The 27,020-nt window shown below is 35.6% G+C and overlaps 1 protein-coding gene across 1 annotated transcript in view; it reads left to right on the top strand.

The window, feature by feature from the left end:
- Window positions 1–295: 295 nt before the first annotated feature.
- The window catches only part of RASSF9 (Ras association domain family member 9), a 31,623-nt gene continuing 4,898 nt past the window's right edge, over window positions 296–27,020 (top strand). Inside the window, exon 1 of the mRNA XM_043561725.1 lies at window positions 296–743. Coding sequence (XP_043417660.1) covers window positions 697–743 — 47 coding nt within the window. The 5' untranslated portion in view covers window positions 296–696. The remainder of the gene's footprint in view (window positions 744–27,020) is intronic.

Raw genomic sequence — 27,020 nt, 5'->3', positions numbered from 1 at the left:
TGATCCAGTCTCCGGCTTCGCTCCTCCTCCACGCATTTTAGAGCCCTGAACCCCCTCCCCACCCTCCTCTGGGCAGGGGAATTTTTTGTCGAATCGGTAGACAGAAAGTTCTTGGCCCCCACTCTTGCTTGCTACGATCAGATTACTTTTCACAGACTGGAGCTGGTTGGGAGGTGGGGGTATTTACTTTTAATCCTTTTATATGTGTTCAGTTCACCTTGTGTGGTTGGGTGTGGAAAGCGGGGGAGGGGGGTTTCCCAAGGGAGTGAAATTCCCATTCCATGGGTATTACCATGCCCGTGGGGTTGGCAGTTCTTAAAGTTTAACGAGTCTGCAAATAACTACAGAACACAATAGAGCCCCCTCCCCCCCCTTCCTCTCTCTCTCTCTCTCTCTCTCTCTCTCCTCTCTCTCTTTCTTTTCCTGCTTCCAAACGCCTTCTTCGAGGCTGAAGCTGGGCAGGTCTCCAAAGGTGCAGCAGCCACAACAATCCAGCAGTTCAAAGTCAGGCAGCAATTGCACAACTACCAGCAACTCTCTGAGCCTGCTGCTAATGAGCTGAAAGCCAGGACCGTCTGAGGAGGTGAAGAGGAAGCTTCCAGCCCTCCTCCCTCCAATTCGAAATCCAGATATCTCCACCCCCCACCCCAGATAACTCTGAGATACGGTCCTTGCTATTCTCTTGCATGGGGGACCATGGCTCCCTTTGGAAGAAATTTGCTGAAGACTCGGCATAAAAACAGGTAAAGTTCAGCGTGTGTGTCCTCGGGGGCTTCTGTGTGAAAGTGTTATGTTTTGTTGCAATTAGATTATGATGAAAACTGTTAGGGGGGAAAGCTCTAGGGAATAAGGTTTTGTATTTATACTCAACTGGTGAGGTTATTATTCCAGTAACGGGGATCTCAGTGGCCTCAAGGATCACTGAAAAAAAAAAAAACAAACAAACAAAAAACAAAAACAAAAAAACATATATATTCTTTTTGTTGCCCCTTTGACCAGTCCTGGTTCCACAACTAGCATCATCAGAATCTCTCTTTGTGTTGCGGGGCATATTTGAGAGTAGTGGGAAGGCACGTTTCATTTTGGTTCAGAGTTTTAGCATATTATAGGAAGGGTTAAATTTTTGATGAAGATAGAACTAGAATTTATTGGCCACTAATTAGAAGGAAAAACACAGCTGTAGATACAATCCGGAAACAATGCTTTGGCTCCCCTTTGAGTGGGGCATTCCTGAAACCTGGAAAGTTCCCAAAGTGAAAATACTTTGTAGAGAAACTTTTTGTGAACTGATTCTTTCAAGTATCTTTGGGAACTTTAGGTGGTTGTAGGCACCAAAGGAGGATTCAGTCAGCTGTCCTCCTTTGCATTATTAGAATTTTACTTTGGTTTGATTTTTTTTTGCTATTTCAAGCCTGCAATGCCCATAGTGTAAATGTGTAAAAAAATGTATTTCTCTCTTTGTTTTTCTCTGTCTCTCTGTCTCTGTCTCTCTCTCTCTCTCTCTCTCTCTCACACACACACACACACACACACACACACACACACAGATTTTCATTAAGTTAGTATGTGTGTTTCAGCCCTATTAAGTATTTTATTAACACTTCAAATGTTACATTTTTATGCCAAAACAATTTGAGGATCATTTTAGACATGGGCTTTACTCTTTTAAAATGTATTTATTTTGGAATAAAGGCTTTTCAATAACTCTTCTTTCCATCATGCGTGTTTGTACCTGTCATAATTTACTTAGGGTAAACTTAAAAGCATACAATTACATGGTAGGAAATGATACAATTATTTTAAGGTGTCTGCATGATAATATATAGTGATACAGTTTTAAAGTAAAGCTCCATACTTTGAGCTTAAATACCTACCTGTTTTTATTCCAAATGTAGCCATGATTTAGTTGATTAAGTTTTCTGAAGAAACTAAAGCAACAATAATTAGTACTACAAAACTTTCTAAACCAGTTTTATTTGCTAATGATTTGGTAATGTGTCACAAATATGGCATTTCTGGTAATTAGTGAAACTATAGGTTACAACAAAGAAATATGTCTGATTATTTAAAAATATATATTAGTAATGGCTATTAAAAATAAGTTTGTATTTTCCTACTGTCAATGCATTAAAAAATATACCAGAAGGCTTCTCTTGCCAACAGAAAGTCTTCCTGCTTTTTAAGTGATTATTTAGTAGCACTGTTTGTGAAGTATGTTTGTTTAAATGCGATCAAAATATATAAAAAATCATTTGGGGAAAAGTTCGTGGTTTTATAAAACAAGTTGTGTTTTTGGCATGCTTTCTGAATACTAACTACCTGTGTAGTTCAGGGTTGTTGCATGTGTGTGCTTTTGTTTTTGATTTTGATTACTATTAATTCTAGAATTCTGTCAATGGTAAGCCAAATAACAGTTCAATATCACCTTGTGTGCACCCCTGAGAGTTTGCCCAGGGAAGTGCGTCCACTTTCGCTATCTCAATTTTGCCACTGTACCCTCTACCATTAAACTAGCTTTCATTCAGGGAGGTGTGTATAACAGTTTTTAATATGATATTTTCTATACAAAATTGTGAGAAAAATGGAGAATAAAAAATGAGGAGTTTAATAGTATTTCAGGTTTCTCTGAGGAAATGGAATGGTGTTCCCAGTGGTGATGCTTTATTGTGAATGTGTTTTGATGAAAGCGGTAATAGGATATGTGTAAGTTGCTCTAATTGAGTGTTTCCTGTTACGAATTTGTATTTTTCCAAGCCTTAAGAGAAATTTAAGCCACAGCAGTGGTCAGAAAGATAAAATATGGATATCTCAAACTAAGCAGCACATAAACCATGTGGTGTTTTGAGATAGAATAAATATATATATTTTTTCAGTGTCCAGTATTGCTATAGATGAGATATTTTTATGTGTTTTTTTGTTCTGTTTTTTTTTAACCTTTTCAAAGGTGAAACTACAGGTGAAACTTAGTTACATGATTAAGTCTATCATTTTGTTTACTGCATTCCATAATGGCTTAAATAATCTTGGACATATAGGAACTAAATATCTTTCCTTATATGACAGGTGACTCATCCTTTGATAGCAAATGTGATTGGTGATAAAACATTCATCTGATAAGCCATTCCTCAAATATATAGTATAGAATTCCTTGTAGAATGCAGAGGAAGAATTCCAGTGTTTGTGTATCTCCTGATACATAATTTCTACAAGTAAATTTCTACAAGTAAAATTTCTACAATTTGACCATAAATGCATCTTTGTCAGCAGGGAAAAAATACAGATTACTAGAAGAAATATCAGGAATTTGAGATCATGAAATTTTGGCAAAGTTTTGTATCGAACTTTTCCGGATCTGTTCTCTTTCTGTCTTTTCAAAGCATGAGGCAGAAAATCTTATAGAAAATATAAACTGTAAAGCTTAGAGAGGGCAGTGCCATATCTGTGTAATCACCATTGTGTGTTGTGCGTAGGACAGTGCCTGGCATATTATGGATCTGTAATACAGTTATTTATATAATTTTATAAATTACCTTATAAAAACCTTGTTACTATTTTATTCTGTGCTCATCATCTGAGGTCAGCAGGTATTGTATAAAAGTGAATACTTCATAAAGGGTAAAATCTAAAACCCAAATAAATACACAAATAATTTTATAGATTTGGACACCAAGTTAATCCTACCCCACCAGATAATCTTTTCTAAATTTTAAGAAGCATTTAAATTTTTTAAAAAATGAGGTAACAGTCTCTTGGGAATTTGAGAATAATGTATGATCACAAATGATTATATTTTGACACACAAAAATGGAGCCAGCAGAAAATCTTGATGTTCATAATCAGAATTAAGCTTTTAAATTTTCAAATTGTAGTAACAATGCCACAAATGTTTCATCAGAAGGAAGAAATAAGTTTTGCGGTTAGGATAAAAGTTGCTGGCAAGATGGATGTTTTCTCTGAAATTAGAAGTATGGTTATTTGTGAATTCAGCAGAATGGAAAGCTATCATGTACTATTTTGTCTAACCTCAAATAAACACTTAAAATGTTCCTGAAATTGGATTAAGAAATGCCAGCTATTTGAGCATGTGCATCTTTTTAGTTCCCAGGAGTTTCTGAAAGAGATTTCCCCTGATGATACCTGGTAACTTAAGTAGTTCTTAGTTGGCAACAGACAGCCCATTAGGAACAATGACTGGAATGCTTTATCCCTGGCAAAAATATACCGAGAGCAGGGAAGGCAGTGAAATTGAGCTCTAGGTTAAATCTTGAATCGTTGCTCAAACAACTATCAGCCAACTTAAAAATCCTCTACATAAGATCTTGTATTATGTACTGTATCAGTTCATGAAACATGCCAAGGTGAAATGTTCTTAAATGGACTTTTTGAGAAAAATGTTTAAAATTATAGCTGGTTAACATTTTGATTTAAAGAACATCTTTATTAGCTGGACCACATTACAGAAAGTTTTGCTGTTATTTGATTGGTATGCAGTTCCAGGAGATCTGATAATAGTTCTAAAAACTCACAAAAGTGTGTCTCTCTTGTTTTCATTTTAGTTCTGAAAATAGAATAAAGTTGAGGAGGGGCATATATTTACCTCTTCCGGGTGTATGCGGATACCAGTCTTTGATAGGGAATTTCTTTGTCTCTAGCATATTGGGTTTCTGAAACAAGGCAATATGTTATCTGTACTGTTCAACATGCTTCTGTGCTCTAATATTCTTTAATGTATGTTTTCTTAGGAGTTTTTTTTTTTTAATTTTTTTTTTCAACGTTTATTTATTTTTGGGACAGAGAGAGACAGAGCATGAACGGGGGAGGGGCAGAGAGAGAGGGAGACACAGAATCGGAAACAGGCTCCAGGCTCTGAGCCATCAGCCCAGAGCCTGACGCGGGGCTCGAACTCCCGGACCGCGAGATCTTGACCTGGCTGAAGTCGGACGCTTAACCGACTGCGCCACCCAGGCGCCCCTCTTAGGAGTTTTTAAAGACGTGTTTTTGGCAAAAGACACACAACACATATAACATTTCCTTTTTTAAAAAAATAGGTTGTGATTGTCATTCCTGTGTAACCTGTTATAATAATACACTTTCTAGACAACATTTGCATATTTGTTTATTATCATTTAAGAAAAATTATTAATGTGAATGGTCACCCAAGGGCAAAGTAATTACTTCCTGTAGATAGAATAGAATCTTGGGTACATGTTCAGCAGTGATAAGCAACATATTTTAAGAATAAGAATGATCAATGAGGATAAAATATGCTGACAAACAAGGGAAATTATCCTCAATGGTTTATATCTGCAGGCTAGAATGCCCTCTGTTTTTATGAATAAAGTGACTTAAGAGATCTATAAAAAATTCTTGTTGAGTATACTCAGTAAGAACAGGGACCTAGATAATCAGTGAATAGGTTCTCAAATATCTGTTGATTGAATAAATGAATTCAACATATACTCTTCAAATACAGCTGGTCCCCATACAGTACTTGGATCAGAGTACATCAGTACATTTTCACTGAGTGGACGCATAGATAACTTAAAGAATGAATCCTTAAATTCAAGGTTGCCCTCTCATTATACCTGCTCCTAGGCTCAGCTCGTCTCTTTCAAATGGTGAATGGCCCTATTTGACAAATAGACTTTACCAGGCTTCTGATAGAAAACAAACCAAGTGGCAGGGTAACACATTCTTCTCAAGAAAAGCTCTTATTTCCCTTCATGTTCCTTGAGTGCAACCATGTATGTATATGGGTGAGGTTTGGGAGATGATGGTGAATGGCTATTATAGATATCACTGCAAAGTGTGGAACATTGCCTCCTCTTCTTGAGATAACAGGAAAATATGATTGGGAACTATTTGTTTTCTTACATGATATGAGGATTTATTCTCTTTGTATGAGAAAATTGTAGTTCATGAGACAAACGGAAAATTCTAGAACTAGGCAGAAAAATAAGAATTCCAGCAGGGGCACCTGAGTGGCCCAGTTGGTTAAATATCTGACTCTTGATTTGGACTCAGGTCATGATTTCTCGGTATCATGAGATCAAGCCCGAATCAGGCTCCTAGAACCTGCTTGGGATTTTCTCTCCCTGAATCTCTGCCCTTCCTCCTGCTTGTGCTTTCTCAAAAGAAAGAAAGAAAGAAAGGAGGGAGGAAGGGAAGGAAGGAAGAAGGGAAGGGAGGGAAGGAATAAGGAAGAAAGGAGGGAAGGGAGGGAAGAAGGGAGGAAGGAGGGAAGGGAGGGAAGAAGGAAGGAAGGAGGGAAGGAAGGAAAGGAGGGAGGGAAAAAGGGAAGAAAGGAAGGAGGGAAGGAAGGATTCCAGTAGGCATTGGGTTATATCTCCCATTTGCCATTACTAATTGTGTGCCTTAGGGCAAATATTTAATCTTTTCAATGCAAGAACAACAATAATGATAGCATGCAAAGGAAAATCCAAGTTTGACAATTGGAGGAGGATTGCTCTTTAATAGAATAAATTATGAGTAAAAGTATTACTAAGATCATTCTGGGGAAAACAGCTATGCAAATGAGGCAGCACTTATGTTTAAGCTTCATTAGCTGGCTTCAGGGTAAATCCACCTTTGCTAGCTCTTCTTATAACACTATGTGCCACTGTTCTGAGTGGTTTACATAATACTTAAAATAATGCTGTGAAGAAGGTACTATTATTTTTCCTATTTTCCATTTGAGGCAATTAAGACACAGAGCAGTGCAACAAATAATAAGTAGCAGAAACAGGATTCGAATCCATGCACCTAACCATTATTCTGTATGGCCCATTTAGGACTTAGTTTTCTCATCTCTAAAATAGTGTTAATTCATAGACAAATGGAATAGAATAGAGACTCCAGAATTGGACCCACAAAAGTATGGCCAACTAATCTTTGACAAAGCAGGAAAGAATATCCAATGGAAAAAAGACAGTATCTTTAACAAATGGTACTGGGAGAACTGGATAGCAACGTGCATAAGAATGAAACTAGACCATTTTCTTACACCATTCATAAAAATAAACGCAAAATGGACAAAGGACCTGAATATGAGACAGGAAACCATCGAAACCCTAGAGGAGAAAGTAGGAAAAAAACCTCTCTGACCTCAGCCGCAGCATTTTCTTACTTGACACATCTCTAAAGGCAAGGGAATTAAGAGCAAAAATTAACTATTGGGACCTCATGAAGATAAAAAGCTTCTGCACTGCAAAGAAAACAATCAACAAAACTAAAAGGCAACTGATGGAATGGGAGAAGATTTTTGCAAATGACATATCAGACAAAGGGCTAGTATCCAAAAACTATAAAGAACTCACCAAACTCCCACACCTGAAAAACAAATAATCCAGTGAAGAAATGGGCAGAAAACATGAATAGACACTTCTCTAAAGAAGACATCCGGATGGCCAACAGGCACATGAAAAGATGCTCAACGTCGCTCCTCATCAGGGAAATACAAATGAAAACCACACTGAGATACCACCTCACGCCAGTCAGAGTGTCCAAAATGAACAAATCAGGAGACTATAGATGCTGGAGAGGATGTGGAGAAATGGGAACCCTCTTGCACTGTTGGTGGGAATGCAAACTGGTATAGCCAGTCTGGAAAACAGTGTGGAGGTTCCTCAAAAAATTAAAAATAGACCTACCCTATGACCCAGCAATAGCACTGCTAGGAATTTACCCAAGGGATACAGGAGTGCTGATGCGGAGGGGCACTTGTACCCCAATGTTTATAGCAGCACTCTCAACAATAGCCAAATTATGGAAAGAGCCTAAATGTCCATCAACTGATGAATGGATAAAGAAATTGTGGTTTATATACACAATGGAATACTACATGGCAATGAGAAAGAATGAAATATGGCCTTTTGTAGCAACGTGGATGGAACTGGAGAGTGTGATGCTAAGTGAAATAAGTCAGGCAGAGAAAGACAGATACCATATGTTTTCACTCTTATGTGGATCCTGAGAAACTTAACAGAAGACCATGGGGGAGGGGAAGGAAAAAAAAAAGTTAGGGGAGGGACCCAAACCATAAGAGACTCTTAAAAGCTGAGAATAAACTGAATGTTGATGGGGAGTAGGAGGGAGGAAAGGGTGGGTGATGGGCACTGAAGAGGACACCTGTTGGGATGAGCACTGGGTGTTGTATGGAAACCAATTTGACAATAAATTTCATATTTAAAAAAAAAAGAAAAGCTAGATCTGAAAAGTGAAAAAGTAATCAATCTGAATTGAAAACAATTGAAAAATAAAATGAAAATTAAAAAATAAATAAATAAATAAAATAGTGTTAATCCTAAACCACCTAGTGTGAGACTAAATCTGATTATATTTAAAAGACAGCACAGTACTAAGATAGTAATGAAATCTCAGTAAATATTCACTCCTGTTCAGGCCTGTAGGATTGAAATGCTATGAACTATATCTCTTAAGTTTTTAATATTTACACATGGTATGATATTTTGGGCCTTGAAATCTCAACTCAGAACTTCTGTATTACCACTGATGTCTTTTCCTCCTTAGATACAAATAAGTATATTATAAATTACTGAATATGATTAGAAATGAGTTTACCAAAGTTGTACAAAACTATCTTTGCCGGGGCACCTGGGTAGCTCAGTTGATGACTCAGTCAGATGTTTAGTCTGACTCTTGATCTCAGGGTCCTGAGTTTGGGCCCCATGCTGGGCATGAAACCTGCTTAAAAAAAAAAAAACGAAAACAAAACTATTTTTAGAGCTTGATGTAATATTTGAATTTGAACAGTTTTTAGGTTCAATCCTCACACTTCTTTAGAGCCAAATTGTGACACCATTAATGATTTTGCAAGGTGTAACATACATAGTTTAAGGGATGTTTCCTTATGTGTCTTTGAGAAGTTTTCATAAAAAGAAAGGATACATAATTTAAATATTTCTATCTTGTCTTTGTCTAATAAAATGAAAGATTGAGTTAGATTTTTAAATTCCTTTAATTTCTAAACTTCTATGATTTTAAAATGTCCTCTGCAGAGTAGAATTTAATTCTCTTGCCTTGCTTTTACCTTTTAAAGATAACTTTTAATAACAGCATTAAAAGAAGGATTTTTTTTGTGTGTATAATTTTATTTTACCTAAAACATCATGCACTGCCACATAACCTCTACCACAAAATGTTGCCTTATGGTAAAGCTCAAAAGTGTTTATTTCCACTTATAAAAAAATGGGATTACTTTATAAATTATACTATCTAAGAATTATTGAGTGTTTGCTATTTGATATGCACAAGTTTTAGTTTAATAAACAAATATATGAATGTTAAGAGTAGCTATCTTTTTATTTTAGCTCTTTAGGATTGGTAAACTCTGCATTTGGTATTGTACCAGACATGCAAAGACACAACCTAATTCCTAAGAGATTAAACTAATTGAGAGAACAGTACTGTAGTTAAATATCTCAAGCATGAACTTTCTTTTAAATCACCCTTCCATGGGAAACTGTCTTTGACAAGGTAGGTAAAATCACAATCTTTATGATGCAATTAAGATGAGAGTATACTTGCTTGCAGTGGAAAAAGGCTGTTCCTTGGTACATTAGGTGCTCAGTAAATGTTTTTGATTGCCTCTAAGTAGAAGTAAGTAAAAGAGGAGTGCATGGAGGAAAAAAAATAATAATAAAAGGAGCATCATCATAATTAGATAGCATTTATTAAACTCCCACAGTTAGGTGACAGGCTTGGACAAGAGTAGGGAACACAGTAAGATGTGTAAAAAGATGTAGGAGGGAGCTGAATCACACAATGGTAAGACTGACTAAGATAGGATAATCAAGAGATAAGGATCGAGAAGCAGACAGAAATATGGTCAGTTTGGCAAGAATCCATAATCTTGGTGGGGTTGGTAAAAAGAAAGCATTTACAATTGAGGAAGTGCACAGAAAAAATTTAAGGATGTGTCTATATAGCAGTATTAGATTTACAATCTAATAATTATATTAAATTGGTCAGTTTATCAGTTCATAAAACTGAGTTGTTCTGCTTTGTAAATATTTTAAATTTTTGTTAATGCGATAGTGGTCCAACTTTAGCAAGTTTTTATGCTCACTAATTATGGTATACAGTTGACAGGAGTTTTGTAGCCAAGCCTTCCTGATATACTGCACAGTACATGCTTGTTCTCAACCAATGACTAGGATTTTTTACAGCCACCTCAAATACTTCTAGTTACTCTACTCTTCATTTACTCTGATTTTTTTCTTTCCAAAAATTCCCTGCAGCTATGGGTAACTGAGGGTACTTAAGATCCAATAGCAGAGCATTAGTTTGGGGAGACCGTGGTCTTTCATAGTAGAGCCTGAGGATACCCACCCTCAGATCTGCACGTAAGGATCTTATATTTGCCTAGAAGCCATGAAAGATGATATTGAAAATCCATGGGTAGACATACAATAACCACAATCTCATATGAAGAAAATAGTTGTATACAATTAGGAAAAGTACTTATGAGGCTATAGTGGATGTTTGAGATTCCATCCTTTTTAATAGTGTGGGAAGTTAGGCACTTTTTAGCAGTGGGCCACAATGTATTAGCCTTGGTTTCTTGGCTGCCTGGGCTATTCTTGTAGTGAAAGTCAAAGAATTTCTTCCCAGAGCTATTAATAATAGGCATGAGATTTAGACTAAGTTACTTTTTTAAAAAAATGTTGATCATCTTTTTTTTTTAACGTTTTATTTATTTTTGAGACGAGGAGAGACAGAGCATGAACAGGGGAGAGTCAGACAGAGAGAGACACAGAATCTGAAACAGGCTCCAGGCTCTGAGCTGTCAGCACAGAGCCTGACGCGGGGCTCGAACTCATGGACCGAGAGATCATGACCTGAGCCGAAGTCGGCCACTTAACCGACTGAGCCACCCAGGCGCCCCAAAATGTTGATCATCTTTACTGGTTCTACCTTTAGTTAGGAGAATTTAGCGTGATTATAGTTTCCAGGATTAAGTGAAATGACAGTGTGTTATATGATACCTTACAAAGTCTGAGCATACTACCAGACTACTTACTTATCTGCCTTAGCTTCTAAAAACAAAACATTCATCAACTATCCTGCTTTGTCAGATTTGGCAACTATTTACATATATTTGCTTTGTGATGATTCAAGATGATGGTTATTTGATGGTTTTTAAAAATTCATAAATATTAAATTAACCACATGTTTTGGGGGCATGATGAAAGAACAAAGAGGAATCAGCTATGGATCATGCTTTTAAGGAATTTGCTGGTTAGCAGGTACACAGACATACATAAATTATTAAAGTACAAGGCAGGTGTTTTAAAGTATATTCAATGATAAATATTTATTTACCTTATAATATGTGCCACATGTTATTTTAGATGTTAGGGATGAAATAGTGAGAAAGATAATCAAGATCTCAGCTCTTGAACTGATGGTGTAGTGGTGGACAGGCAGGCAATAAACAAACAATAAATGAACAAGACATGTCAGATAATGATTATTGTTAAAAGAGTCACTACGGAGGCAGAATTTTTTAACTATTTTTATTAGTTTATTTATTTTGAGAGACAGAGAGTGAGCAGGGGAGGGGCAGAGAGTGAGGGGGAGAGAGAGAGAATCCCAAGTAGGCTCCACATTGTCAATGCAGAGCCTGACGTGGGGCTCAATCCCATGAACCGCTAGATCAGGACCTGAGCTGAGACCAAGAGCTGGATGCTTAACCGAATGAGCCACCCAGGCACCCCTGGAGGCAGAATTTATACGAATTCAACACTGAGTGGATAGGGCAGTAGACAATATCAGGGTGAAAACCAAAGAATCAATGATAACTATAAATTTGGGCTTGAGTAACTGGGAACATAGTGGTATGATCATAAAGAACAGGAAAAAATGGCAAAGGTAATTTTAGGAAGGGAAGAACATCAGGATGAAGAGTGAAAAATTCAAGGTGTAATTTGTGTGTTTGCAAATGTTCCACCTCCAAACACCTGGTGTTTGGACACAACACACCTGAGTTGGGACTGTGAAAGCAGCCTTTCATCCAGCCTACTCTGCTGCCTCTTGACATCTATATGGGACTGATTAATATGGAGCATACTGCACCTGGAACAGAGCTCGAAAGGCAAAACATTGGTTTCCCAGTCAGGGCCTTCAAGCTGACTAATCCTATGTCAAACCTACTCAATCTCCAGGAAGCATTTAGTGCCCATCCTTTTAGTGATCCTTTAATTATCACCTTAGTTGAAATTACTTCCAAGCATGGCCATCACTTCTAAGGGATTACAGATTTCTTTTGTTTAAAGGTTTGGTTATTTTGACCTTTATATCCCCAAGAGAGTCATATGTAGAATTATGTAGATATGGGAGTTTAAATAATGTCTTAGTATTTAGATAAATAAAATCTAGATTTTGGGTGCAGGTAAATCATCTAGGTCAGGAGTTGGCAAACATTTTGTGTAAAGGCCACATAACCAATGTTTTAGGTTTTGGGGGCCATAATGTCACCATCCCAACTACTCAACTCCGTCAGTGTAGTATGAAAACAACCATGGACAATATATAATTAAATGGGCATGACTATATACCAACAAAACTTTATTTACAAAAACAGGTGGTGGGACAACTGTAACTACCAGGCCCTAGTTGACTGAAAATTTCTTTTTGTTTACTTCCCCCAAACACACTTCTACCTCCCTGCTGCAAAATAATAATAAAAAATAAATAAATAAATAAAACCAAACCAAAACAAAAGAAAGAACATTTAACATCGACTGTGTTAGGCACTTAGGCTTCAAAGGTGAATGATTCAGTCCAGGACCTACCTGGCAAACTAGAAAAAAGAAAGGTAGAAAATGCTATTACTGAACGCATCAAGAAAGAGCACCCATTTCCATCTGGGGTGGCAGGAATGGGGTTATTCAGAGAAGGTAAGGGAATTTTCCTAGTGAAAGTGACATTTAAGAAGAGTAAGAGTTAGCTTCAGGCAAGGAAACAGGTTATAGAAAATCTCAGAATGAAACAAAACCATGGCAGATGTAGTCCAGTCTAGAAATCCATAGGGTGATACATATGGCATCCCTTGGAACTATGAGAGATCAGGAAGAAGTTAGGGGTAGCTAGTTATGTGCATATTAATATGCATATCAAAGAGTGCTTGCCTATGATATGGGGGAATCTGATCACGGAAGGAATCCTAGGAGTAGGCAGGAGAGAGAGAAAGCAGGAGAGAGAGGGGGAAGGGCAGAGACAGGAGAGACGGGGACAAGGAGAGGAAGAGAGAGAAATTGAAAAAAGACTTAGAAACCATTTAAAGATTTTAATGAAGGAAGGTATACTGGTAGACTTACAGTTTAACAAGGGTAGCCTGGCAATATTGTGAAGCACAAATGTGAAGTGGGCAAAAGTTTGTAATAAGACAATATGTAATAACTTACTATAGTAATCCGTTGTGAAACTGAGAGTTGTCTGAATCATAGCAGTGGTGATTGACATAAATGTGCATATGTGAGACATTTGGGAGAATGAATAAGACAGACTTAGTGACTGGTTGTTAAAGGGGGATGAGATAGAGAAAAGAATCTAAGGGAAGGGAAACAAAAATAATATAAAAACAGGGAGGGGGACAAAACAGAAGAGACTCATAAATATGGAGAACAAACTGAGGGTTGTGGAGCGGGGATGGGCTAAATGGGTAAGGGGCACTAAGGAATCTCCTCCTGAAATCATTGTTGCACTATATGCTAATTTGGATGTAAATTTTTAAAAATAAAAAAAGAAAATTAAAAAAAAGAAAAGAATCTAGAAAGATCCAAGTTTTTAAGCTTGAGAGAAAAGGTGGTGGGATGGTGATTACAGTCAGTAGGGTGGGGAATCAGGAGGTGAATAGTTTGTAATATGAGTGGAGAGGATGATGAATTAGTTTTGATCAGTAAAATTTGAGTTTCCTATGGATTATACACTATAAATATGAAGTAAGCATGAAAAATGGAGGTTGAGAATATGGATCCACAGCTCAAGGGCAAAATATTTAGATTTGGGATTATTAGCATACAATTGACTGATAAGGTTGTGGACAATATTAGACCTACCCACAAAATGTGTACTGTGAGACAAAAATGAGTCACAGGAACTTGGGGGATTTTATTTGTATCAGCTATTACCTATTGCATAATAAAACATCCTAAAAATTAGTGGCTGAAGACAACTTGTTATTTGTCTTGATTCTTTTTTTCTTTGGAGATATTTTTTAATTTAAATTTTGGTTAACATATCATGCAATATTGGTTTCAGGAGTAGAACTCAGTGATTCATCACTAACATGCAATATCCAGTGCTCGTCACTAGTGCCTTTCTAATACCCATCACCCATCTAGCCCATCCTCCCCTGCCACCTCCCTCTGTCAACCCAGAGTTTGTTCTTATCATCAAGAGTCTCTTGCGGTTTGTTTCCGTCTCTCCTTTTTTCCACTGTCTGGATTATTTTTTATTTTTATTTTTGTTATTTTTAATTAATTATTTATTTATTTATTTATATGTCTTGATTCTGTGGGTGAACTGGGGGTGGTTCTTCTGCAGGTTTCACCTGGGAAGGAAAGGTCACGGTGCATAATGTTACAAAGAGGTCAAGTCAGATCAGTTCCGGAAATGGCTGCTGGGTTTGACAGTTAGGAGATCTCCAATAAGCCTAAGAAGAAATGTGTCTGTTGGGGGTGGGTGGGGCGGAAGTCACTTTATGGTGGATTGCTATTACTGAAAAATGAAGAACTAGAGAAAGTGACTGTGGATTCCTATTTGAGTTTGTGAACAAAAGATAGGTGGTGGGAATATGTGGCCAAAATGAGGGTGGTTACAACATGACAGGATAGTCGGAATGGCCAGAGGAAAAGGTAGAAGATTAAAAAAAAAATTAAGAAGGGATAAATTCTGAAGCAAAGTTCTAGAGGAGGTGGAGGCAGCAAAATTCAGAGCATATTTAAAACTTAAGGTTTGGGGAAGGTAAACGGATTCAGGATGCTTTTGACATGGATGAACAATTCTCTTATCAGCGATATTTTCAAGTATCTCCTTTTTTAAAACAAAATGGCATCACCGGCCCTGGTATGTTCATATTTCTACACGTTGTAAAGTTGTTATTGCCCTTTAGGTAATTTATTTGCAACTAATGTGAAGGGCTGATTATTTCAGATGAAGCTTCTATTTGGAAGCTGTGTGCTATTACCTTTTATTATAGAATATGTTCAGAAAGTGGAAATCAGGGATAAAGGGTCTCATCTTGTGTTTTCAGCTATCCTATTGGGTAATTCAAATTCTTACATGTCTCTAGTGCCATGCCAACACATTTCAGAATACGTTTAGAGAGGGAAGAGTAGGTGGCTGCCGGCAGATGCGAGCTAAAAGAGTCACGATCATCACGACATATCTTCCACCAAGTAGGCAAAACCAATTATGGACATAGCTGCCCACAGGAAAACTCATGTTAAAAGTTGACAGAACCACAACTATCATTAAACTGAATATTCAGGCTAAGCAATGTTCCTTTAATGAATATGCTTTCTTGTTATAAAATATTTTTCTGAAAAGTACAAATCAGCAAGGAAACTTAAGTTATTTGCCAGGCACAGGTAACACTGGGAAATAAGCATAAGAATTTCCAATGAGATTAGATATTTGCTCAACATTTCTTCTGGTAAATACTACATGTTAAATATTTATAGTTTGATTAAATCAATTTCCGGAATCCGAACCATGAACCTGGTTTACTTAACCCCCATTGTCTCCAATACACATTCTTTACACATTCCTTTCCCTTTTGTCTGTTTATGGGAATTATGTATTATAGCTACCCTGCAATTATTTTATGTAGAGGGCTTTTCTTACTCCGCATGCTTGGCTTACTTCCTAGAAAATTAAACTAGCATTAGAACATAAACCTAGTGATTTTTTTCTGTGTGTGTGTGTGTGCGTGTGTGTGTGTGTGTGTGTGTTTGTGTGTATCTTTAACCTCCTGTGCCTCAGTTTCTTAATCTGTAAAATAGATTTAACAATACCACCCATATGGTAGGGTTGTTATTAAAATTAACTGAGTTAATATATATAAAGCCCTTACAACAATGCCTGACATGTACTAAGCATTCAACAAAGTGAGCTATTATCCAATGTATCCTCTCTCACACACACACCTCTCCCCAGTCACTCTACTATTTTCTAAGTACCTGTCCTTCAATTACCAAGTCCACACATAATCATGTGAAATCACTATTTGAAAGGATCTTCTTGGTGCACCTAGGTAGCTCAGTGGGTTGAACATCTGACTCTTAATCACAGTTCAGTTCTTGATCTCAGTGTTGTGATTTCAAGTCCCCTGTTGGGCTCCACACTGGGTACATACTTAAAAAAAAAGTGTGAGGTCTACTTTACAGATGAAATCTTAAATATTTTTATTTATTTATTTTTAAGTAAACTCTACCCCCAAAATAGGGCTTGAACTCATGACCCCAAGATCAACAGTTGCAAGCTCCACCAACTGAGCCAGCCAAGCACCCCTATGGACAAGATCTAAATCAACATATTGCTCAAATTAAATCTCTTGAACCTCTTTTATTTACTCGGACTTTCTACAAAGAGTTATAGAAGTGGAGAATATATTGAAAACATTGAGGTCAATTATTGTTTTTATTATTATTTATTAAATAGGACTTAAGTTTTGTTATTTTTTTTTAGGTTTTGGAATTCCATAGCATATTCGTTCAGAGTGTATCTCATGATTTTCAATATTGTTTAAGATGATCTTGAATTTTCAAAATATCTCTTTGTAAGCATATCTTTGCTGCTTCTGAGCTATATGACAAATTCCTGAACATAAGGATCATCTTATCTTGCATTTTATCCTCCCCATTTATTCACATTAGCTAAAACTACTGTTTCATTGACAAATGAATGTTGAAGCAAGTTATAAAAACTCATACACCATAATTCAGAATGGACAGCTTATTTGGAGGATAGCTAACTTGGTATGGATTCAGTTAATTTATATAGAACTTTTTTTATTTTTAATACCTTTTTTTCTTTTGAGAGAGATTTTGTACTCAGGAGCCTGTGCAAGAAGGGATGCAGGGGACAGGAAGAAGGAGAGAGGGAGAAGGAGAAGGAGAGGGAGAGGGAGGGGGAGATGAAGAGGGAGGGGGAGAGGGAGAGGGGGAGAAGAGGAGGGGGAGGGGGAGAGGGGGAGAGGGGGAGGAAATCTTAAACAGGTTCCACACCCAGCATGGAGCCATCACCTGAGCCAAAAGTCACCCAAGCATCCCTTTTTAAAAATACATTTAAGCCTTTATCTTTACCCAATTTTGTTTCTAGATTTCTGTTTGTGTTTGAGTCATTCCTTTACTCTTATTACAAAGCTGCCCAATCATATACAAAATAAAAATTTTCTATAACATAATAATGATAAAACTAAGTAACTTATTAGCTAAACTAGTTATAGTTGTACTGTGATAATTTTGATTATCGGGAAAAGATGCTATTAAATTTGAAAGTATGATATTTTATTTTGAAAATAGCCTGTGACTTATAATTTAAACATTCAGCAACCAAATTGATTATTTATGGCATCCTCAGCATTTTAAATTTTATCATTGGTATGGAGTTAAGCTTGTAAACTCAAATATTAGTTTATAACCTTTGGTATGGAACTTAATTTGGTAAACTTGCTTTTTATCATCATCCATTTTTATTCTTTAATGAATTATATGCTTTAATTCAAAGAAATGTGAATTCCTACAAGGTATTATCAGACTTGAGCCTGAGATAAATATACTGAAATCAAATTTCTTTTCTTATTATTGTTTTGTGGCTCTCTTTTCTATTCATCATTTCTGAAACTTTCATTGTTGGGTTATTCTATCTCTATGTGTTATTTACTGATGTGTTTTTAATATGAGTGCCACATACAGTGAGCTACATGTTGAAGAGTTAAAAGGACGGGACTTCATACCCTGTGAGAGTTATAATTTATTTGGGTACGGTGTTTTGCAAAAGAACTGCCTAAGAATGGTTTTTATAACTTCATACTCATCCATCGTACCTATAAAAAAAATCTATTATGAGGCATTAAAATCTTCTTTCTCCTGGATCAGAATCTCCTTGCAGGAACTTTTTTTTTTTCTTTCTGTATTGCTATTTGTATTTCATTTATCAGAATAGAGGACACAAAAATGAATGACATATGTATTCATACTGTATCAGTTCCAGTTGTGTTCCTTGATATGGCATGGAACTGCACAGTGATATCATAATAAAATTAACTCCTCTATCTTCTGAGGATTAGAAATGTGTTTTGAGGTTTAAGAGATAATTTGAAGGGAATATTCATAATGTTTGCTTTGTATTCAGCAATCGGCACAAATGACCAGATATCTATCTATGTATCTATTTATTTATTTCTTTGTTTATTTTGATTTTTAAAAAATGTTTATTTTTGAGAGAGAGAGTGCACACGTTCACTAACTGAGCCACCCAGGTGCCCCAAGTCCTAATTAGTTTTAGATGTCAAATTTCAATTAAAGTTTAATGTCTACTATGTACTAGGAATAAATGTTACTCTTTGATTTATTCTCCTGTGCCTCAACTTCAGTGCCCTTTTCCTCTGGATAGCTGAATAAAGATGGCCAAAGTTTGGGGCACCTGGGTGGCTGAGTTTAAGTGTCTGACTCTAGGTTTCAGTTCAGGTCATGATCTCACAGTTGGTTAGCTGGAGCCCTGCATCGGGCTTTGCGCTGATAGCACAGTGTCTCCTTGGGACTATTTCTCTTCATGTTTCTCTGCTCCTCCCCATCTCTCTCTCTCTCTCTCTCTCTCTCTCTCTCTCTCTCTCAAAATAAATAAACTTTAAAAAAATGGCCAAAGTTTATCCATTTATCTTCATTTTTCTCTGCTTTCATACTGAATTTTTTGTCAGTAAATATATATTTTCTGAGATCTTCAAGTTGGCATTGTAGTATTTTAGTAAATTCTTTATCTTAAAACTTCCTGATTTAGACAATTTATTTTCTGATGCTTTGTGCATAATTACTCAATAAAATTATTGAAGAAATACTTGAGTGTGTGAATATTGCATTTGTAATTACAAGCCAACTCATCTTAATTCTGTATAATTGTTTTTGTGATGTTAATACTAATTATCAATGGAGAAATATTTTTAATTTCCGGTTTGACAGTAGAGTGAATTCAGAATTCCAGTATTTAATTTTAATTATTATTTCAGCGTGAATATGGAAAAGTACCTGTAAGTGAAGTTAATACATGCTGTTGAAGAATTTTACTTAGCATAGAAATCTTAATTTTTTGGTGATATCCCAAAAAAGGCACACACTGAATAATGAAATTCTTGCAGAATAATATATATTTTAGTGTAGTGCAACTCATTAGCACAATTTTAATCAAAATCAGAGAGTTATAAAATGAGAAAAAGATTAAAAGCATTCTTGGATCATCTGTGAGCTACAGATTATATTAATGATGTTTTTAAGTGTTTCTTATTAGCCAAACAGTTAGTTATATTGGAAGTACACATGCAAAAAAAAAAAATTTGACAACTGGAACCAGGTGGAAAAATATTGTTAGACAGGTTGGAAAGTATTTGTAAAATAATATTGTTAACTACTATAGCAAGGTCAGTAAGATTGCTGAATAAGCATACTAAAAACACTATGCCCCTCTCTGCATTAAATAATAACAGTAATTTTGTTATTAGTTTAATAACCTGTATTTACCCAGTACATTTTTCACAATTCTCTAAGCTCTTTTACTCATTCTCTTATTTGATATTTGTAGCAACATTGTGAAAAATGTGAGTCAGATATTACAGTATTATAGTGAAGGGTACAGAAGATTAGAAAAAAAATGATTTCTCGGAATTCACAATGACTTAGTGATAGCTAAGATGAAATCATAAATTGAAAATTTCAGGTCCATTTGTTCCCACTACACTTTTTTGCACATCTTCACAAATAAATGTTATTAATGTTTCAAAGGGAAAAAATTTGAAGCATGTGATAAAATGCTGTAAATGTTATTTTCTTCTGTATAAATAACTAATTTTCTAACTAGTTTAAAATAAATTAACCAGATGTGTGATAAGTGAGAAAACAGAATATTTTCATGAGAATCTTGGGGTATATGCAATATTATCATATTTAATAAAGTATTAAAATACGTAATTAAAAACAGTATGCGAGTAAGAAATGTCATGTATACTACATAGTTATAGACATAGTGTAATATATATTTAGAATATGTAGTAAAATCTGTTGAATATTTCAATTTAGTTTTAATTCAGTTTCCAGTGAGTACAACATAGTAAAAGATGCTTGTATGAAGCAGTTCTGTATTGATGGGAGTCACAGACCTTAGATATTTAGATATTAATAGCATTTGCCTCTATTTCTCATTAATCATTCTTGAAATAGACTAATGAGTTCAAGTCAAAACACAATATAATCTTATTCAATTTTTCAAATATATTTCATTGTACAATTCGTTAATATTTATTGATCTTTCTGTTTTTAATTAGAAGCAAAATTTGAGGTTCACTACTTTATGTAAGGCATTTAATTTTTTTTTTATTCATTGGTTTTGCTTCCTTAAAGTGGATACCATAACATAAATAACCTTGATACATGTGAAAATATGATAACTGATTTACATCTTCCTGGTCATATTATTTATTCAGGAAATTTCATTGAAAATAAGATATGAGGAATGTTTAGTACCATACTTTGAAGTTTATTTATATATTTTTCAGTAATCTCTACATCCAACATGGGGTTCGAACTCATGACCCCAAGATCAAGAGTCAAGAGTCACATGCTCTTCTGACTGGGCCAGGCAGATGCCCCACTGAGTACTGTACTTTGAAGCCATGATCTGACTAAATTCTGGTTTATAGAATTTCATATCTTCTTACAGTTTGTATGAGTGAACATTTATCAAAATAACAGAGAATTTAGATTGGTGTCAATTAAATGTGAGCATAGTAGTTATTTTATTCTTATACATGTACAATTTTTGAGTAAATGTTTTTACTTTACAACGTAATCTAAAAGTTATAAATGTTAAATCCTATAACCCAAGCAAACCCAGTTTATAACCATTTGAACTACATGAATAATATACACTTGCAGTTATGGTATTTTTATATAACCTCTTATCTGGATGTCCACCTGTTGGTTACTCCCTCCTAGACTATCTAGAGAGAATCATTCCTGCAGCCTCCATCCATGTTAACCTTACCATCTGCCATTAATCCCTTTGTCACTACTCCTTTCATATTATACACTTAGATACATAAGACTCTCTCAATACTTGCTTTTATCCTAGAAAGTCAATGAAATAATTACAGATTTGAAGGAAGGCAAATTTATATTTATAAATGTATATTTATAATAAAGCCAGGAGTTTGATTATACTAGGTGGAAAATTAATTCTATATGAAAAATGCATTGAGCTTTAAGCAATGAATTTAAAAATAATTTTAAGAATGTAAGCAGTTCATAAATAAGGAAATATTTGTGAGTAGGTATTCATAATGGCTATTTTAATTTATTTTCAGGGATTAGTCATAAGTTAATATCAAAAGCCAGAGTTGGAAAGAACACTTCTACCTTCTAGTTTTGTGAGTTTTGGCAAGTAACTTAACTTCTCTTTGTCTCAGTTCCCTCATCTGTAGGATTGGGATGATATTACTGTCTACAGTACACATGAGCTCTTAAAAATCAAGGGTGCTGCAAGTCAAGAAATGCCTAAAATAAAAGTAACTTTGTTGGTTTAAAAATACCAAATATTAACAAACACATTTCCAATATACAGGAAAAAAAATAATTTGTGCTCTTAAGTAATTTTGAGTGAGCAAGGGCAACGTATAGAGAGCTGAGAAGAAAAAGAAAAAAAATATTGTTAATCAGATTGACAATGTGTCTATTTATAAGTGAAACTAAAGCACTGCGATAAAAATAGAAAATAGAAATGAATTATTGAAATAAGGCATTTATAAATTACAGCTCTATTACCTTTCACTTTTTGTGTGGTTATCGTATGTTCTCTGTAAAGTTTCAGGTCCAGTAAAATTTTTATCCCTTATTTCCCCAATAAACATATACAAAAGCAATACAGGGGCACCCGGGTGGCTCAGTCAGTTGAGAGTCCGACTTCAGCTCAGGTCATGATCTCGTGGTTTGTGGGTTCGAGCCCTGCGTCGGGCTCTCTGTTTACAGCTCAGAGCCTGGAGCCTGCTTTGGATTCTGTGTCTCCGCCTCTCTCTGCCCCTCCCATGCTCATGCTCATGCTCTGTCTCTCAGTAATAAATAAATGTTAATTTTTTTTTTAAAAACGAAACAAAGTAAAACCAAATAAACAACACTCTTAGGCATGCTACTTGTGTATTTCTTTTGCATTAAAATTGGAGATTATGTCTCAACTACTAGATTTGAATCACTAGGTGAGAACTGTTTGTGACATTATATTGCTAACAAACCAGTTTTTCTAGTCTAAGTTTGTATTTTTAACCTTTTGTTGCATATGTATTTGCAGATGTCATTACTTATACTAGATGGTGAAATCACAAAAGTTGGGAAGGGAATATTTTAAGAGTTCTAGTCCTAGTATTAAATTCTTTATATCACATGACTATGTCTGTTGAGTGTGTGATCAAATGAAAACAATTATTTCTACAAGGTAGTGATTATTTAAGACTCCTAAATTGGTGTAATTTTGATTAATATCTATTTTATAAATATTTTGGCAAATTACATTGGCCTGATGCTGGGTGCCATCAGGCTAGCATTTAGAAACCACTGATGAAATAATAATCTTAAAACTACAACTGACAAGTATTCCCTTCCCAACCCTAGCATTGTTTCCTGCAATAAGCCAGGAATACTGCCTTTGAAATTATACATGTCTTTTTGTCATCTGCATTTCCATGATTGTGTTAACCACAGAGGAGGTGTCAGCTAATATTTGTTAAATAAATGGATAGAAATTCAATTGGAGCTGTACTATAAAATAAATACAGTACTTTTAAATACTTTAAGCCTGCTAAAAAGTAGAATTTAAACATGATGAATCTTCTACTAGGATTGGAAGGTTTATTACTGAAATTCACTGGTCATTACTTTTAAACGTGTTCAATCAAGAGGCAGAATTTTTAATATTATCAAGTTTGAATAATGGTTGTAAAAATTCCTCAAAATATTTAGAGATAACTGGCTCTAAATATTTAGAGATAACTATCTGGGTGGCCCAATTGGTTAAGTGTCTGACTCTTAATCTCAGCTCAGGTCATGAGCTCATGGTCATAAGAGTGAGCCCCACATTGGGCTCTGGGCTGACAGCACAGAGCCTGCTTGAGATTCTCTCTCTTCCTCTCTCTCTGCCCCTACCCTGCTTGCTCTCTCTCTCAAATAAAGAAATAAATATTAAACGACAAAAAAGCAAGGTTTGGAACCAGTCAGAATGTGAGGTTATCACAAAGGCACTAATTTTCTCATATGTGGAAATAATGCGGAATTAATAATATGGAATTAATAATGTGGAAATAATGTGATCTTTTTTGATTGTGCAAAATGACCATAAGGGTTACGTTATCCACATGAGCTGAAAATTAGCAGATATCTAGGGGAGGCCACAGTAGAGAAACATTCCATCCTTCCAAAAGAAAAAAAAGATCCCAACTGGAGTAGATGTGGATGTGGAGTAGATGTGGATGTGGAGTAGATGTGGATGTGGATGTATTGGGGAATTGTCATGTACATCATCATTCTTATCCTTGGTAGGATACCAAAGGATTTCCTGACCTCTGCTTCCCAGTCTTCTTCACAGCTGTAGTGTAGGGCTGAAGAGTTTATAGGTCATGTGTCATCCTTTCTTAGAGACCCAGAACTTATGTTTCCCATCCAAAAACTGGAACAGGACATGGGGACTATTCAAAGACAGCACTAAGGACTTATATATATGAGTTTTGTCAGCCAACAGAGATGCCCAGACTTGTCAGAAATCCTCTAGTACTGCATCAGAGTAGGGACATGCTTAATAAGGAAAAAGTGCAGAAGGTAACATAGTCTTACACACTTTTCTCCATAGCTGGCCATTGGGAAAAGCCCTCCCTTGATCAACTGAGTGTTCTAACGGCAAATTAGAGTTCCATTGTTCCATTCCATTCTGGAAAATTTATATAATAAAGTTCTTTAAAAAATAGTTTATTTTATGATTTTTTTTTTCCAATTTAATCCACATATCTAAATCACCAAACGAGACGTGCCTGGCTGGCTTTGTCAGTAGAGCATGTGACTCTTTATCTTAGGGTTGTAAATTTGATCTCCATGTTGGGTGTAGAGATTACTTAAAAAAAATCTTAGAAAGAAAACCATCAAACCAATAAACTTGTTTTTATAATATCAAGGTTAGACCTATACTCTAGAGCTTGTTTTCTTGCTTGGGTTTAAATTCTCAATGCACCACTAACTGACTAAATAAGTCATTAAAAACCCCTGTGCTTCAGTTTCTTTATCTGTAAAATGGTGACAATATTATTACCTACCTACAGATTTGTAAGGATTAAATAACTCGATAAATGCAAAGAGTTTAGAACAGTTTTATTTATTAAATGTTTTCTGACTGATGGTTATAATTAGTGCTACTTATTGTTAGTAAGATTGTTTTTATTTTTTTTTTTCAACGTTTATTTATTTTTGTGACAGAGAGAGACAGAGCATGAACGGGGGAGGGGCAGAGAGAGAGGGAGACACAGAATCAGAAACAGGCTCCAGGCTCTGAGCCATCAGCCCAGAGCCCGACGCGGGGCTCGAACTCACGGACCGCGAGATCCTGACCTGGCTGAAGTCGGTCGCTTAACCGACTGCGCCACCCAGGCGCCCCTGTAAGATTGTTTTTAGAGTTTAACCACGAACACTAAAAAATAAAATAAAGATGCCCTACGGTCTTAGTTTTAATGTAATAGCTATTGACGTCATCTGACGAGGTAGATAATTACAATTACTCAATTTTGTTATTTTTACCATTACTTACAAAAAATACATATTGAAATAGTTATAATTTAACATACAGTAAGTGCATGGAGTGTGCCTTATTTCTTTTCAAATCATGCATTTTACTAAGTGAACTTCTAGCTTCATAAAGTAAAAAAAAAACAAAGTTTGTTAATTTTGGGTATTGTATATACACGATCAAAACAGATGAAGGTAATGATTAATGTAGAGGTAATTTGTGCTGTAGACCCATGACCCAGATAGTAGTTAGTATCAAGTTACTTTGAATAATTATTTTTTTTTGCTTAGAATGCATTTGTGTGCTGTTTTTATACTAATTGAAATATGAAAGCAATTCTGTTATCCTAAATTCTACCTACTTTTTGACTGCTTCAAATTATTAAATGAGTTGTAGATATTATCAAATATCACATTATTCAATGCTGGGTCATTAAATGTGAAATATTTTATAAGAGAACAATCATAGCCCAGTATGATTTTTTGAATATTTGTTTATATAATTTGGATACAGTTGGATATTTAAATTGTACTGGGGACTCTTTGTCATTTGGTGTCAGTGATTTGTTCCTTCATCTTATGACCTCAGGAGAGTCAATAAAGATAATAATGTAGGATTAGTTACTATTGGTATTAAAACATAAATAGTGTAAATTCTAAATGTTAAAAGATTCTAGAAGTCAGGGAAAATTTCTTCCATACATGCCTCATGAGTCATATGCTTTGAGGGTGCTACATAAAGTAACATAACTCACAACAAGCCAATTCTATTCAAAAATCTTGTCTCCATAAATCATATTGGATGGTAACTCACTTTATATCATCTTTTCTTAACGTTCTTTTAAATAGATATAATGAAAGACATGGTCAATTTGATTTACACTCATGATGCAAATATCATCGCAGAAATTCTCTACTAGGTGTAGCCTACAAACCACGGAACTTTCTTGCTTCTTTTACTGTGTGTGTGTGGTTTTTTTTTTCTTCAGAAAACTGATTTTTCCCCATCCCTCTTTGCTACAAAGGAAATTATTAGCAAGTCTTTACTTGTATGTATGTCCCAACTCTGACCACATCCTAATACCTCTGAAGCTAAAACCCTCGTCCAGGCAATTCTTGTCTCTTTCTTATATGTCAGCACTAGGCTTTCAACTAAGTCTTCCTGCCTCTGCTTTTGCTCCTTTTTTTCTTTACAGTCCATTCCAAAAACAATCCAGATATACTTAAAGCATAAATTTGATCATATCCCTCCTACACTTAAAATTTTCCCATGGCTTCTCACTAAAACTGGAACAAACCCCAAATTCCTCATAATGGGTATGCCTTTCTGCTAGATCCCATCACCTATCACTTGACCTTTCCTTCCCTCCAGCAACAACCCCTGACTCTACTACCCTCAGCCTCCAACTACCTTCCTGTTCTTTCTGTCCCTAGAATGTACCTTGTGACATTTGCACTTCTGTTCACTCTAGAATTCTTCCCTTAGGTCTCTGATTGCCTTCTCAAAATGTATGCCTCTGTTCGAGTGTCATCTTCTTAGAGAAGTATCTCCCAAATACTCTGGATAAAATTGACTTCTCTTTCTTCCAAATGATACCCTATATCTTCATCCTGTTTGATTTTCTTTCTAGTATTTACCACTACCTGTTATTATACTGATCACACATTTATACCCGTTCTCACCTTTGTGTACTGCTTTAGTATTTTCAGACCTGTCTGGCACACGGTTGGCATATAATAAGCATTTGTTGAATGAAAAAATGACTGTTTTCAATAATGGGCTTTTTAAAAAATGTTTATTTATTTTTGAGAGAGAGAGAGAGAGAGAGTAGGGGAAGGGAAGAAAGAGAGGGAGAGAGTAGGCTCTGCATTGTCAGAGCAGACCGCAACGTGGGGCTCAAACCCATGAGCTGCGGGATCATGACCTGAGTCGATATCAAAAGTCAGATGCTTAACTGAATGAGCCACCCA

Source organism: Prionailurus bengalensis, chromosome B4, assembly GCF_016509475.1.
Source record: "Prionailurus bengalensis isolate Pbe53 chromosome B4, Fcat_Pben_1.1_paternal_pri, whole genome shotgun sequence".
NCBI classification, from domain to species: Eukaryota; Metazoa; Chordata; class Mammalia; order Carnivora; family Felidae; genus Prionailurus; species Prionailurus bengalensis.
The sequence above is the reverse complement of the archived record's forward strand: the minus strand, read 5'-3'. Positions and strand labels throughout refer to the sequence as shown.